At 41.1% G+C, this 16,019-nt stretch overlaps 2 protein-coding genes across 2 annotated transcripts; one reads left to right on the forward strand and one right to left on the reverse strand.

Moving 5' to 3' along the window:
- Positions 1-1,059: 1,059 nt before the first annotated feature.
- On the forward strand, positions 1,060-5,193 carry LOC146478494 (uncharacterized). The gene is made up of 2 exons (XM_085112038.1): positions 1,060-1,245; positions 3,058-5,193. Exon 2 carries the CDS (start codon positions 3,142-3,144, stop codon positions 4,666-4,668), a length of 1,527 nt encoding a protein of 508 aa, XP_084968164.1. The 5' UTR covers positions 1,060-1,245; positions 3,058-3,141; the 3' UTR covers positions 4,669-5,193.
- A 1,521-nt stretch (positions 5,194-6,714) lies between these two features.
- On the reverse strand, positions 6,715-15,836 carry LOC146478495 (uncharacterized). The gene is made up of 8 exons (XM_085112039.1): positions 15,774-15,836; positions 14,862-14,991; positions 13,368-13,853; positions 10,990-11,099; positions 10,471-10,635; positions 9,101-9,256; positions 8,213-8,325; positions 6,715-7,202 (listed from the first exon to the last, which is right to left on the reverse strand). Exons 1-8 carry the CDS (start codon positions 15,774-15,776, stop codon positions 6,809-6,811), a joined length of 1,557 nt encoding a protein of 518 aa, XP_084968165.1. The 5' UTR covers positions 15,777-15,836; the 3' UTR covers positions 6,715-6,808.
- Between the last annotated feature and the right edge of the window lie 183 nt (positions 15,837-16,019).

A 16,019-nucleotide genomic window follows, 5' to 3' on the forward strand; every position in this document is an offset into this window, starting at 1 on the left:
TTGAACTTCCATCCAATCAGAATTGTGGTAAATAAGCACCTAGGAATTTAAAGTGGTTTTGCACTCAAGACTACTCTCACAGCATACAGCACAGGACCAAAAGCATAAAACTGAGTTCAATCCCATAATGTTGATCATACATTTTGTACCTCAATCCCACCATTCTGCTTGTCTTTCTCTCTCTTCTTTTACCTTGCAAGCGTTGCCATAGAGACAATAGGCCCTCCGCAGGGAGTGGTGGGAGGGGGGAGTAGTAAGGGCTTATTCTTAAGATAAGATAACTATTATATCTTATTTAGGATATCTCTAATAAAAAAAATTACAAATTTATTACAATCACGTGGTAAGAAATAAAAATATATCGGTGTAAGCTAAGAAGATCTAGTAGGCTATAAAAAAACAAGAAAGCGATAGAATTAAAACGATATTTTGCCGCATGGCAACATCCCGATTAGCCAATAAGTAATTTACATGTTCGCTTATTCTATTACAAATTTGTTCCGATAGTTCCCAGGACCCATTAGGTGAATCAGGTTTACATAACTTAAAATGATCAAGACCGGCCTTAAAGGCGTTGATACTTGTTGAGTATCTCGCACGTTGTGGTAGCTGGTTCCAATATTTAATAACTCTAACTTTGAGATTACGAGTTTGACAAGCTGTATTCTTCCCAAACATACTGTGACCGTAGTTCACAAAGCTGTTGATGATTTTGAAAGACTTGATCAAGTCACTTCCAATGGTTCCCATTGAAAAATGTTTTGGGTGTTGAATAGTCCTTTCAAGTGCATACGTGAATCGTTATTTATTGGGGTGGAAAATACGTCAAATCAGCTCTTCGAATTGTTGTGCGGTCGTATTTCCTTGCCTTCCAAAATAACAAAAAAAAGATAAATAGTATTGCACAAGAGGAAGCCGACAGAAAGGAAGATAATGAGAGACAGATTTCTTACTTCCGCAACATATGCTTAAAGTGCGAGTAACACTTTTTCCTGCAACGATGTTCCCCCAGCTTCCCCTCCCCCTAGCCCCGTTTATGCTCACCCGTTGGGGCCTGGGATAGACAGCGCTCTTCGGATCTAAGATACTGGGAACGAGTGTCGGGTTGAAGATCAAGATGGTGGTGAAGTTGAGAAGTGTTGATTGCAATTGTGGATCATTGTGATTGAATCTACGAGAAACATCGCTCCAGATCAGCAGTTAAAAGATTCTCCAAAGCGATGAACTAATTTTAGTATATTGTAGGTAAGTAAGTCGCGTATTTTGTGTTAATTTGTGTAGAAATTAGGATCACCTCGTGCTTGGTTTGTTTGAAAAGAGCTTCGTTATGTAATAAGGTTTACATTTTGTAAGAGCGTTTAACATCAGCTCCATGCGATATACTCACCAGAATTTCTTATTATATAATGCACAGATTAGCAGATTTCACGTACTAAAACGCTAGTCATGTCACTATTTGTAATAAGCTTAAATATTGACGAACAATGATATGATTTTAACACTATGTCTCACGCCATCTTGGTTGAGCCGTACAAACATACATGGCTAAGAGTTTGAAATTATGTAACTCCACTAGAAAATGATGAACATTCAAATTTTTTTAATATACCTCAGTTGCATGATTGATATGATCGGGGATTGAAAAATACCGTCATGATGGCATGGACGCTTAATAATGGTCATTAGAAATTTTCTTTTTGAGCAATTTGCATTTCATTAGGCAGGTTTACATGAAGTTCTGAAAATTTCATTTAGGGCCATTATAGCGTAGATCTGTTCACTATAATTATTTGGCAGAAATACTAGAAATACGTGACTCGCAAAACCTCGCGAAGCTGGGGCTGGGTGGAAAGCTCTCTTTACTCGTATTGTAGCATCAAATGAGGAGATTGAAAGGTTTCTGAACATAGCAACTATTTTGATGAGCATGGTCTTTTTGAGGTTCCACAGGCTAGTTTAATTTGCGGTTGAAAATCTATTTCTGACGAGACGAAATGTACAACGTGCGTGAAGTGCTGTCGTGTTCGATGAATTTATTTCCCACGGAAAATTGTTTTACGGCGGTCACAAAACGTGTAATTTCTTCAATGCAATCTTTCATAAAAAAGATTTCTGGAAGAAAAGGAAAAGATTCTGGAGAGATAGTTCTGTATCCAGTGAATATTGATGAACATTGCAGTTGAAATTTGATCCGGCACGCAAACTTTCCCGATGTATGCAAATTTTGCTCCAGACGACGCCAGACACTCTGACGTCATTCATACTTTGTTTTTCACTGTTGCTAGGCAACAGTGCGGACACCTTCAACGAAATATATAAACATACATATATATAAATATATTTTTCGCTCGAAATTCACGTGGCTTAGCTCTGCTCGGGCCTGCTCGGCCCGACAAATTTATTAACCTCGCTACGCTCGGGCCTTCGGCCGTCGCTTCGCGAGGAATAAATTAATATTACAGTGTGGACACTCGAACCGTGAACGGCTAAGGCTTTTTTGGACGTTTTGTCTCTCTGCAATATAACCAGACTAAAGAAAATTTATCACTCGCTAAGAACTTTACATCTTTTTTTTTGATTCAATGTCGTTAAAAAAAGGTCACGTGTATTGTTTTCAAAGAAGTTTTTAATTGAGCAGCATTTGAAAAAAAAAAAAAAAAAAAACGAAGAAAAGCCTTGACTGTTCACGGTTCAAGTGCCCCCACTACAGGACAAAATTACCTTTTTTGTGTAGATATAATTTTATTTCCTACCAAATTTATGTGGAGTTAGGTCGAAAGCCAGCCAAAATCCCTTACATGGATTTATTGGAATTTTAACTGTGTTTTAACAGTGTGTTCTGGGTTAGCAAAGAAAACTTTTTCAAGTATATTTTTATTGTGTAGGAAAGATATCTTCATCCAAGTGGCTGTGAGCCTGTTGTGGGTGAATTGACGGATTACTGGGAAACAATCCCTTCTTGAACAACATACAGTTTCATCTGGCAACTCCAGAACTGCTGGAAATGATTTAGACACATTCTAAAGAGGTTGCATGTTTGAACTTGTTTTCACAGAGCTGTAAAATATACTAGCAAGGCCACCCCCCCTGAAACAAGAAACCACTACACTGCAGAGGAAGAGACTTTCTCTTTCAGCTTACATGATGTTTAGATTGACCCTGTCAGCAAAGAACTGCAGAACCATTGCTTTGTCATCATTTAGACAAGGTTATGTTAAAGCATTACCCTCTCTGACTGGAAGGATTTTAACACCTCAACTTGCTGCGACGTCCAACTGCAAGTACAGCATGTTATACTCACCCATCCAGTCTTCAAAGTCCCAACGAAAACTGCTTGTGCTGCAAACATGTATACCAATACAGCTTGCTCGCCAATGTAGTGAACAACCACTTTTTTATGTTAGAGAATGCGATCTTAATGACAAGATTTTGGCTAAAAGGAAGGTGCAGGATCACCTGGACTTTTATCTGAGTAATAAAGATCAAGTGTCACTGATCAACAGAATTACTTTGCTCTACCACATTGCAAAGAGGGCACATCAATATGCCGTGGAAGAAGAGGTATTGCGTGAAGACAGGGAAAAAGTGAAGCATGGGCAACAAAGTGCATACATTGATATACTGGATTTTATTTCTGAACACATTTCTTCCTGCAAGGCCCAAGGACTTGCAAATGTGATGTGGGCTTTGGGAAGAATTGGGGAGAAAACGCATGCTCTCGTCAGGGTATGTGAAGAAGAAATTATTTCCCATGACTTCTCAATCTTTAACCCAGCAGAAATCAACCAGATCCTGACTGCATGTGCTGCCTTGGGGTTGAAAGACTCCCCAATATTTGAACGGGTTGAAGAATCTATTTTGAAAGAGATAATCAGAATATCCATGTGCGAAACCCGCCAAATAGCTGGTATACTAACGGCTTTTGCCTCGGTAGGACGTGGCTCTGTTGAGTTGTTTGATCATATTGAGTATAACATCCTCCAAAGAGGACTCAAGAGTTTTCACAATGGACAAATAGCTCAGTTCTTGTATGCATTTGCCGCTCGTGGAATACACGCCAATGTTTTATTTGAGAAAGTAGAAGAAGAGATTTTGCGACGTTCAACAGTCAGACTGCGGAGAAAAGAAATGGTTTTGATGTTGTGGTCATTTGCGACTGCAGGCATGGGGAGTGAGGAACTTTTCAATGCTCTTGGTGAGGAGATAGTCAACCACAGAATCAGAGAATATTACAGTGACCGACTCGTGTGGATCGTTTGGTCATTTGCAGCAAGGGGAATTATGAACAGTGACGTGTACAAAGTCATTGCAGGGGAGATCTGCGGACGAGGTCTGGATAAACTCACAAATGGTGAATTATCACTTTGCATGTATTCTTATGCATTGTCAGAAATCCCCTACCGTCGATTTTTGGAGAAACTTACAGCAGAATTGTTGGCCAGAGATCTGGCAAGCTTACCAGCTGATCAGCTAGCACAAGTGGTTTGGGCATGTGGAAAAGCAGGTGTAGAAAATCCTGAACTGTTCCGTCGTTCAGAAGAGAGGATCTTGCAGTTGAAGTTGACACAGTATGAAGCAAGCATGCTTGATGAAGGATTCCGAAATGCTGATATGGGAAGCAAAAACCTTTTTTCTCACTTGGAAGCAATGATGCAACAGTCAAGTTAATTATTTTTGAATTACACATACAGTGTATGAACCTTTTAATTTCCATCCTATTCAACGCATTGAGCTTCGGAAGAACCGTTATTTTTTAATTTCTTTTTATCTAATTCCTCTTTACAATATCATTGTATGATTAAATATTCAGATTATGAACTTTAAGAAAATGGAGAACAAAGATACCTTCAGACCAGTAACTTGACCTCCTTTGTGTTTGGCGTCAATGGAGACCCAGGGACAGTTAGTCAAGGTGTGCCGAATTTTTAAAACCTGGGCAAAAATTGGACAAACATTGTCAACATGGGTGAAATTCTTTTTTTGTTGTTCTGAATTTTGCCTTTGTCGTCTCATCCCAAGTAACTGCCCCAAGATCTCGAAGGAAGGGTGTTTGGTTGGAAAAGCTTATTTTGTAAAGTTGTAAAATTGTCATGTTGTATGCAAGTACATCTCCCTGCCTTTGCCTATGTATAATTATCATCAAAGTGGCCCTTTTTCTGCATGAAATAAAGCGGTGGTTGTATTCGTAGTCCACCTTTTGATTCAAGGCTTGATTGGAACCCTCAGGAACTCGTAAACCCTGGGGTATGCACTACAGCCACCCCAAGGATAATCTGTCACTTAGTTAATTTTAGACCATACCCGTCCTACATTCCCATCCACACCCAACTCCACCTCCACAGACATACAAAAACACAGGCATTGACAGAGGCAGTACATACAACAGACTCCAGGAGTCCTATCTCTCCAAAGTCCTTATAACTTACCACAGTGTTAACCAAAATCCTAGTGTCAGGAGTAGCTGATGGGGCTGCTCGACTGAAAACCCGCTCTGCAGGCTGGAATAGAGCTGGCTGGGAACTGAATACATTACCAGGGCTCTCCTTGTAAGCCCAGTAGGGTTTGTTGAGAGCTCCTGCTCCTAAGCTTTTAGAAATAATACTGCTGCAAGAAAACATTAAATGGGGTAACTAATTTTAAATTATATCTCAGCAGAAAAGAAATCGTAATACTCGCGAACTATTTTACACAGAACATGACCAGCGTTTTTCTTCCACTCGAAAAGGCCGTAAAATACACATGGGCCTCTCCAGGCATTTTTGTCCAATAAAATTACCCTCTTCCGGAAATTTGGAATATCCTCCCAATTTTTCGGTGACATTCTCTAAAAGATTTCGAATTTCTCGAGTTTTAATTTCCTGCTGTACCCTAATTATTTCATGTTTCCCTGACATTTCTGAAAATCTCTCCAGATTCGCAGAGAAATTTCCTGTGAAACAGGCCCTTGATCTTGGACACCTAAGGGTTGCAATCCCCCCAGCACGTAACGTGTATAAGGCTATGAATAGTACACAATACCCGTCGACAATTTGACAAGGACATAACAAGGGACATGAATGAAACGCTTCTTTCCCTACGGGCGACTTGCCAGCCTTAATATCAAAATGGCTGAAAAAGAGAGAAAAATACAGCCGACAGGGAGGGGGCGGATGTTCACAGGCTACGGTACCCCCGGACACTTTGCCGGAGCGTTGTACCATGACGATGCACCACGAGATTTCGGCCCGCGGTTCGCTTATGCCAGCTGGAGATGGTTCCGCGATGCTTTCCGATACCTTGTTCCCGACAAGGCAGCGAGGGAGGGAAAAGTCGGCCCCTAGACCATATGAGACAGATCCCTTTCGTTGGCACCTCAGTTCCACCTTGCTGACTTAAACTGAGATTCAGCCATGTATGTGTATATGACAATGTAGACATTTTGTCTTCCATGTCTTGCCTTCATTTCCAAAGAACTTCTATAAAATGAAGCTTATTCAGCCGGATCGATTCCTTGAATTAGCGAAGACTGACGGTGCCCCGGGGCTTAATGTAGGAATGGATCCGTTGATCCATAGAAGCATAGAGTGGATCAGAGCTTTAAACAACAGTAAGTTCCTTTGAAATAAGGCATGGGTGAAATCTTATTTTATTGTATAAACAACCATGGGTTACAAAATCACATTTCAGCCGTAGATAAAAGCATTTATTTGAGTCAAAGGTAATCATCACCAGCTATAAAATAAAGCACAGTCATTTAATGAGAATGCAGGAAATTTCACAGTTACGATAGCGATAAGAAACATCTCTGACTGAGCTCTTAACGTAGCGTCTACATGTTCTCCTCCGCTAGAACTGTTTGACAGCGTTTCAGAAGTTCTTGCTTTCCTTGCTCATCTAACAGTGAAAATTGCTTCGACCGTTTTGTTTTTCTTTTTTTCTGTTTAAAACTCACTCCCCTGGATTTTTCCACGCCATTAGAACTAATCGTTCTAGATGCCGCCTCAATAGTCCTGCCTTGAGTCCTTGAACTAACATTCCCAAAAAATCCCGGTGACTTCAATAACGCCCTTTTCCCTCGTAAAAGGGGCGCCTGTTTAGCTGCTCGAAATCCTTGTCTGACTGATTTAGTAATCGTCGGAGTGGGATTGTTTCCCAGATTACTTTGGTTTCCCTTCACTACAGGACCAGCTAGTGTACAAGCGTAGGCATAGTCCACGGCAGATCTGCAACGACAACAACAACGGCTCAAGTTAGTACATGGCTATTTCTCATAATAACAGTTGCGTGCGCTTCGGTTGGTAAAAAGCAAAGGGGAAACGCATGCTTATAAAACTGTAAAAAACAAAGCTGTTCTTTTACAAGTGCGTTGCTGGAGAGAAAACGAAAAACCTTTAGTTGAAACAAAGTTAAGTATTTTTTTTTATTCTTGTTTGGGTAAAGCATAATATAAAGTGCGCAAAAGCGAGCGATCTGTTTACAAAATAAAAGAAATAAGGGGGTGAGTTTTTTAAAGAAATTGAGGCGCTTCGTCGGTGGGGGAACCCGAACCGGGATATAAAGAAATCCCCGCTATAATGAACCGGGATATAAAGAATTCCCGCTATAACGAACCGGGATATAACGAAATTCCCGCTATAACGAACCGGGATATAACAAAAATCCCCGCTATAATGAACCGGAATATAACGAAATCCCCGCTATTACGAACCGGGTTACAAGGAAATCCCCGCTATAACGAACCGGGATATAACGAAATCCCCGCTATTACGAACCGGGATATAACGAAATCCCCGCTATTACGAACCGGGATATAAGGAAATCCCCACTATAACAAACCGGGATATAGCGAAATCCCCGCTACAACGAACTGGGATATAACGAAATCCCCGCTATAACGAACCGGGATATAGTGAAATCCCCGCTATAACGAACCGGGACTGTAAGGAAATCCCCGCTATAACGGACCCGGATATAACGAAATTCCGCTATAACGAACCGAAACATAACGAAATCCCCTCTAAAACGAACCGGGATGTAAACAAAATCCCCGCTACAACGAACCGGAATATAACGAAATTCCCTCTATAACCAACCGGGATATAACGAAATCCCCGCTATAACGAACCGCGCAATCTAAAGACACTCATTCTGTCAAAAGCACGCACATTCCGTTGCACTTTGCTCTGTTCACTGTAAAGCTGCCAAAAAGAAATGAATAAAGGAAAAAACTTACAATTTCTTAGCGAACACTTGCCGCTCACAATTCAGCACCTCCGTTGCCACTCCAGACGCTGACAACGAAGACTTGACGATAATATTCCACATGTGGGAAACACAATGCCGCACCTTAGAAACAAATTAAAGGGAACATCTCGAAACGATTTGCGGATGCTGTCATGAAACCAGATAACCTGCGTAGCTGGCAGTTTTTGTGGGGAATGGTTGCCCGCGGCAAAGCCGCGGAAAGGAGCGTCGAAGCCGTGAGACCATTCTTCTCGCGGCTTTGCCGCGGGCCACCAAACCCCACCAAAACTGCCAGCTACGCAGGCTAGAAACCAAAGTAAAAATCAAAACAACGCAAAGGAAGAGCGCATTGTTTCAGACTATTCGCATTCTGGTTTTGGAAAAATGAGCGCGTCCAAAAATTCCGCCTTGAGCCAATCAGTTCTCGAAGCAAAGCGCGGCGCTGACGTCAAGCGCGGGAAAACTCGTGTAAATTAGTTTTGCTTTAACTCCAAAAGTTAGAATGCGACTATTTTAAAAGAATGTGTTCTTCCTTTGTTTTGACAACTACGGTTACACTGGAAATGACTGCTGCATAACTTAAGGTGGATTTCCACTGTCGCGTTAATTTTACGTGCGTACAGACGTAAATTTAACTGGCTTTTCGTACGTAAATATAATAAGAAGCGATAGGTGAGCCGCCTGCATAAACGTGAAAAGTTGAACAACATTCAATTTTTTACGTTTACGTAAGCCGTTCATACGTCGTTTCTTATTGTGTTTACGTACGTAAAGCCAGCCCAATGTACATCCATACGCACGTAAAATTTACGCGACAGTGGAAATCCACCTTTAGGCTCAACAGTGCTTTGAGCAACTTCTTCTGATTTCAACTGACCCTGATTGGCTTGCCGCCCCAGTCCTGCATCTTCGTTTCTGCCTCCGTGGGTGTTACATTCCCACTTGCGAAAAGCGCTATAAGAGTCTCGGCAACTAAACAGGAAAACGGGGTCGGCTTCCACCGCTTGTCATTTGAGTCTTCATAGAAAAAACACTGTAAGGAAACAAAGAGGAAAAGCACCGTTTGACATCAGATAAAAAAAAAAATAAACAAACAAACAAACAAACAAACAAAAGTAATAGTAAAACAAAAACAAAAGCGAGAGAGGCAACTGAGAACAGTTTCAACCCTTCCTTTCGATTGCATGAGCTCTTATCTTCATTTGATATCGCCCCCAAACTCCATCGTCACATCTGAATTCTGTTTGTCCTGAAATCTCATGCTCTCCCATCGACTCTTATGCGCTCTCGAAAAGTATAAATTGTCGTCAATCCTCATCCTTGTGGGATGGACTGTTCTCATGCACTCTTATAGATAAAATTTTCGTCAACTGTTACTCTTTCAGAATGCAAGAGAGATGGGCATGAACGCTTGAAAGCTGACCAGAGGCGCTTTTGTATTTAGCCAAAATTTTCGGTTGGAAAATTTTCCACTTGATTCATCCCAAACTTGCAATCTTATTCTCTCCTTTATTGAGAAAATTTCCGTTTGATGCACGCGTTCCTTTTGCATTGCAACCGGTTAAACCGAAACCCTTGGCTAAATGGGAAGCAATCCAGAGCTCTTCCATTGCCAGGAATGCTCTGTCAAACCTGTCAACTGTGTATCAATCGCCGAGTTTCTTGGCGTCGCCAGCGCGCGATAAGAAACGCGCGTGAAAGGGTTTGATTTCTCGCCAACCGCCTAGCTCTCCCGTGATCTGGGTTTAAAACACCTGGGGCCCGTTTCTCGAAAGTCCCCGTTACTTACCGTGCCCGATAAGTGTCTTTGGTGATAAATGTTTCTTCACAGAAGTCAATTTTGTTAGCTTTGAATACTAAATTTTTAAATCTTATAATCCTTTGAAAACATTGGCCAAGTACCATGTCTGTAATCGCTGTGTAATCGGCGAAAAAACATTTACAAATACACTTATCGGGCCCGATAAGTTACCGGGACTTTGGAGAAGCGGCACTGAAGCGGGCCCCTGGTGAGTTGGGAGCAAACTTTACACACAAATCTATGGTGATCTGAAATGCGGTTGCTTTCAAAAACAAAATTCTGAGTTTATCGTCACACAGATAAAGCACATTTCACTTTTTTGACCGTTTTTACATCAGACTCCCTTAACCCAAACACGCTGTTTGCATCAGCAACAATTTTTCTCCGTTTGAAACATTGACAAGCACGAACTTTTGTATTCGATTGACCCAAAACTGTCACAGTACCTGGTGTACTAAAAGATAAAAATACGGCCGCAATCTACTGAAGTTCACTCGGGTGAAATCCACTTTCAGGGAATAACCTGGAGGAAGTTGAGCCAGCCTTGCTCTGAGTTCTTGGCATGTGTTCCAGTGAGCTCTGCGCAGAAATTTTAAGAACTTTTTCTCCACCTACAAAGAGAACAAAATAGGTTCATATATCTTCAACTACGATATCAATTAATTACAAAGAATAAAGGAGTACCTGGAACAATAAAACGCTGTTCGCTATGTTCATGCTACCAAAAATCATCTTGAAAGCTAGAGAAAACGATGGCCCGTATTTAAAAAAATGGGAAAATGTGACTGTTTCCACTTTTCAAAGGATGGAAGGCGTGAACCGGCCAGGATTCGAGAGAATCTGTTACCAAGGATGCTCCTTGGAAAATTCTTGAATGTCATAACTTGATTTTGCAGACTACAGGAATTTTTTTTTTAAAACAATCTTAGAAATTCCAAACACTCCTTTCACTCTATTACCCATACCTTATTCAGAGGTTGATGACGAAATTCAACTTTCTTTTTCACGCGATCATAGTACGCTCCATACTTTTTATAACTTTGATCAATGCTACTTTGGAATTTCCAACCAGCTCCTGCAAAGGAACAACTAGAACATAACTAACATTGCCTGCTAGCTGCAAGAAATATGCAAAAACAAGGGAAAATTGATTTACTTCCGTCTCAGTTTATAGAAGGTCAGAGGTTGCACTGGGGTCAGTCAAAGCTTGGTCTCCAGACAGACTTTGGTTCCTTAGAAAAGACATACTGATTCAAATTGCCCCTGTCTACCAGACTCTAGCCTGTGAGGCAGGTGTCAAAAAGGATAGTGAGGGGGAGAGGGGAGGGTGGGAATTGAGTGATCAGTACCATCTTCTGGCACTTCATGCCTTGCACAACACACACTCCGTGCTCACATACGTCTCCCCTATCCCTCATCTTTCAGTGCCTATTATTCAACTTATTTTGAATCCCTTGTGCATTACATTTTGCACATGTAGGCATCTCCCTTTTCCTTCCTTTTTTGATGCTTGTCGATCATTGCTAGAATCTTTTCTCCTGATCCCCCGTCCCCCCATCCCCCAACCCCTTCAGCATGTACACAGTACAATGCCAAATTCTCCCACCTACTAATTTCTTGCCTCAACCTCGTTGTTTGCACTTTCTTAGATCTCCCCCTTCCATATCTTTTTACTCGGGCCGTAAGGCGGACCGAGTTAAGGTTTCGGTAGCATTATCAAATTCTTTTTTCTTTTGGGGGTCCCGATGAGCCGAGAGATAAGACTTCGGGCCACGAGTTATTGTTCTCGGTCTCGTTTTTTGTACTCGGCTGGTAAGAGTTACGTTTTCTGTCGTGTTATCAAATTCTTTAAATTCTCGGTCGCGCTCTTTGTTTTCGGGTCGTAAGGAGTGTTTACAATATGCAAGTCGGACGTGCGAGGCATGAACAAAACATCCGAGGCATGCGAGGCATGAACAACCCCAACATAAACTGCTAACCGTTAAGCTAACCGGGGAGCTATTTAAGCTAACCTAAGTGCTATTTAGGCTAACTGGAGTGCTCTTTAGGCTAACCGGAGTGTTTTTTAGGCTAACCTGAGGGCCTCAAGGTTAGTTTTGTTTAACCAAAAATTTGGCAACTAAATCAGTCTATGACCTCGCGGGCCAAGATAGATAAAGATGTCTCACGTTTACTATAGAAAAACAATCAATGTAGAAACGCTTTCTGTCTTCAAATGAAAGGTGAATAACAAATGCTTTCCCCTGAATTTCATTTAAAAATATAAACAGCGAAACATTGAAAAACGTACAAGGATATAACTGTACGCGTGATGCGTAACGTTACTCTAGATGCCGGGGTGGGGGGGAGGTACTCAACAGATGCTTGGGTAGGGAAGTGCGGCCCGGGCGTTCAAACCCTGACCCTGTTTAAGACACAATTCTCCGATTTCCCTATCCCGTTTAAGACAGAATTCAAAATTTTCAGGCCCTTTCTAAGACATTTAACCCAAAATCACACCCTGTTTAAGACTAGATTGAAATAAGAATACACTGGTTTCTTACTGTATTTTAATGCATTGGCAATCACAATCTGTTTAAGCCATTAGGTCATGTAGGGATACCCTGTTTAAGACAGAAAGTGATGAAATAGATACCGCGTTCAAGACAAAACACCCTGAAAACCATACCCTATGGGGCCGCACGTCCCCGTTAAGGTCACATAAGGGAGTACCCCCCCCCCCCCCGGTCTAGAAAATTATGATCCGTCATTGACCCGGCGTCAGATACATAGATACATATTAGGACTGTACAAATGGTTTCTGTCTCTAGATAAAAGGTGAAAACATAAAGATTAAAGCCCAGGGATTATAAAAAGCATTCGTATGACATTAATGTCGTTTTTTCCTGTATTTCATTCTGACTGCAAGAAATGCAATTCTATCTGGTGGTTACTTATTGTCTCACTATATCTCTGTATCTATCTATTTGGTAGCCTGTGAGCAAGCTCTCTTGGGGGTGGGGGGCGGGAGGGGGACAGAGGATCCACCCCCAAGAGAGCTTGCTCGCAGGCTATCTATTTGGGGGAATTGGCGATGCTGGAGGTTATCATTGTTAAAAGATTGTAGGCTTTACGCACCAGACAGTCAAATATGGCCTGAGTATAATCTGGAAACAGCTTCTTATTGAGTAAGTAATGAAGAACATGTAACCATTGGGGTGGGGACCCTGTAACAGACAACTGGCAGCCAGTCTAGAGGGGGTAGTAACACTGGTAATCTCTTCAGAGGACTGAAAACTACACAGATTGGAAATACAGTGCTTGTGTTTGAGTATTATTTTTACCTTCATGCATAGTTACAAACCTTTTTCTTGTCTGTTTGGACAGTACACAAAATCAAATCTGCGCTTCCTCTTGTAGATAACATGTGATAATCTATCTACTGCCAGTTCCTTTGTCTCCCCTGTCACAATTGGAGGAATAGTTTTGGATCCTCCAAATTGGTTGTCTAAACCTTGAAATTCCTTTTCTGTGTTTATTTCAGCATCAGTCTTCATATCAACAAAACTTGTAGAAGCCTGGATCATTGTTGAATCACTGCCATTTTGAATGTATCCTTGTGAATTTAACCATCCGCTAGCACTTGGTTTCCAGTCTTCATTCTTTTTTTCTAATTGATCTGCACATTTGTTTTGGTTATCACTTGTTTCAAAGGCAGGGACCTTCCGTCTTTGTTCGTGTGCCATAAAAATACCTCGGTTAGCATGTTGTACTTCAGTTGATGTGTCACTGACAGAAAGTGAGGGGGGAGGGGACAGTGGCAAGGGCGGTGGCTTGGTGTATTCTTCGTCTGAAAGAAAGTTTCATGATGTCTTAGTATCACACCATAACACAAGAAGGCAAGAAAATACAGATAGTTTTTTGAACTCCCAAAATGTATGACTGGGACCGAAACCTAAAAAAAGGCTCAGGGGAAAACCCACAACAAGTCAGAGTATGTTATGCTGTTAGGCTTCATACACATTGTACCAGACTGGTACAGACCTTGCATGGATCCAAATTTATAAACAGTACAATACTTGCACAGATCACAAGTGTACTGCATGCATATTTGGATGCATAATGCAAGTTTTGTACTGGCAGAATGGTTTGGATCCATATCAAATCTTGCATGGCAGTACAATGTCATACTTTTCTTGGTAAATCAAGTGAGGTGCGTTACTTCACAGTAGTGTTCTACCAGTATGATTTTGGGTAAATCTGAGACTTAACGAGACACCTAGAATGCATAATTTTTTTAAAATTCCAAGACCAAGAATGTACTAAACTACCTTCTATTTAGATTCACTAAGCATATAGCTGGAATACTCAGAAAATAATGGAAAACGGGATTCAAGACCTGGTCTACAAAATCCAAAATGATCCGAGACCGGATTTTTCAAGGGACAATGATTCGGCACCCTGCCTGGATCAGGAACAAAACTTGCAAGCAAAGGTGGTGCAAATAGCAGTACATATGTTGAGAATAGAAGGCCTGTCTGTGCAGGTTTTGTCACAGATCAAAAATTGGCCCAGTACTACAATGTGAATGGTATGCTAGTTGCTAATTGTATCTCACACTACAGAAAGTAAAACATTTACTATAGCTGACTGTCTCACACCACCAGCCATTGCGAACCATCTTTAGTACACACTAAAGAGAGTTTTGTTTCAGGAAGAGTGCTCCAAATTAAACTGAAAGCCATAAATGACCTTATGACTGGTATGGTGTTACTTATCTCCCATCCCAGTCTGAGCCCTTACCCCACCCCCTTCCCAAAACATTGCTGACGGCAGTAGCCATTTACAATCCACCCACCTGGTAGAGGAGGTGTCCAGTGAGACTTCTTGCATTTACTCTTGAATCGACACCTGCCATATTTAATGAACAGCAAACACATCTCCCTTCCGCAAGAGTCCACAGGAATAGGTATCCCAGAACTGGTAAACTTGAACATGAAGCAGATAAACAATACTTAACATTTATTTTAATGCAATAACACAATATTGCGGTTCCCATCAGGCTATGTTGTGGTATAGAAGTTCATTTTTGGAGTGTGTGTCTTTGTATTTTGGATGCCAGGCTAAATGCAGGCACAAGGAGGAGAGAGAGAGTCAACCACACTGCATCTACATCAAGAGCCTGGAATGTAACCCTTAAAAGGCCCAGGATACAGAACCTGGGAACAGTACAGTGATGCTTGATGAAGATGTCCAGAGAGTACTAGTGGTTTAATAGTCCAAGAAACCACTAATGCCGTAAATTACTAGAGTTTGTCGGTGGTCTTATAATTATGGGTGAGGTGCCTATATTACAGACATTAAGAGACATTATAGTGATAAGAACTCTATGAATTTCGGCATCTTGGCAGCCAAGAGAACTGACCACAATAGAGAGGTGTCTGTATTATCGAGGTGTCTTGTTTTTAAAGTGCTAATTCCAGCAGCACGAATATATATATTTTGTGTCGAAGCAAATAAAAAAGCAACTCCTAAAGTGTGATCTAATGCATGGTATAAGTATGTTTAGTGTATGCGCATAAGCCACTATAGTTCAGTGTTGCTAGTTCCCGGGTATTGCATCGTAGTTCACTAACCAGCTGACTATAAACGGATGAAGGGATTACCTAGTTTAATGATCGATCTAAAAGCGAGAAATCTTCAGTTTCTACGTTGGAAGTTTTATATATTTTTATGTATCATTAAAGCTAATTAACCTGTTTTCACTTACCATGCAAAAACTGACAACTTCCTACTGCAGATCAACACAGTATTTGTTTGTGCTGAAAAGTTCCAGGCATATGTCTGCAAGGGACCTGGTAAAGGTAAACTTTGTGAAAACCAACATGACGTATTTGTCATTGTTTATTTTTGCTTTGACCATAAAATCAAGTTCACGGCAGTTTTTCAAAAACCCTCGAAAAGGGGCTGGCTTGTAGAATTTTAAATTATACTTGTGAATTGTGGGTCTTGTTTT

This window comes from Pavona decussata, unplaced genomic scaffold, assembly GCF_977016875.1.
Source record: "Pavona decussata unplaced genomic scaffold, jaPavDecu1.1 SCAFFOLD_64, whole genome shotgun sequence".
Classification (NCBI taxonomy): Eukaryota; Metazoa; Cnidaria; class Anthozoa; order Scleractinia; family Agariciidae; genus Pavona; species Pavona decussata.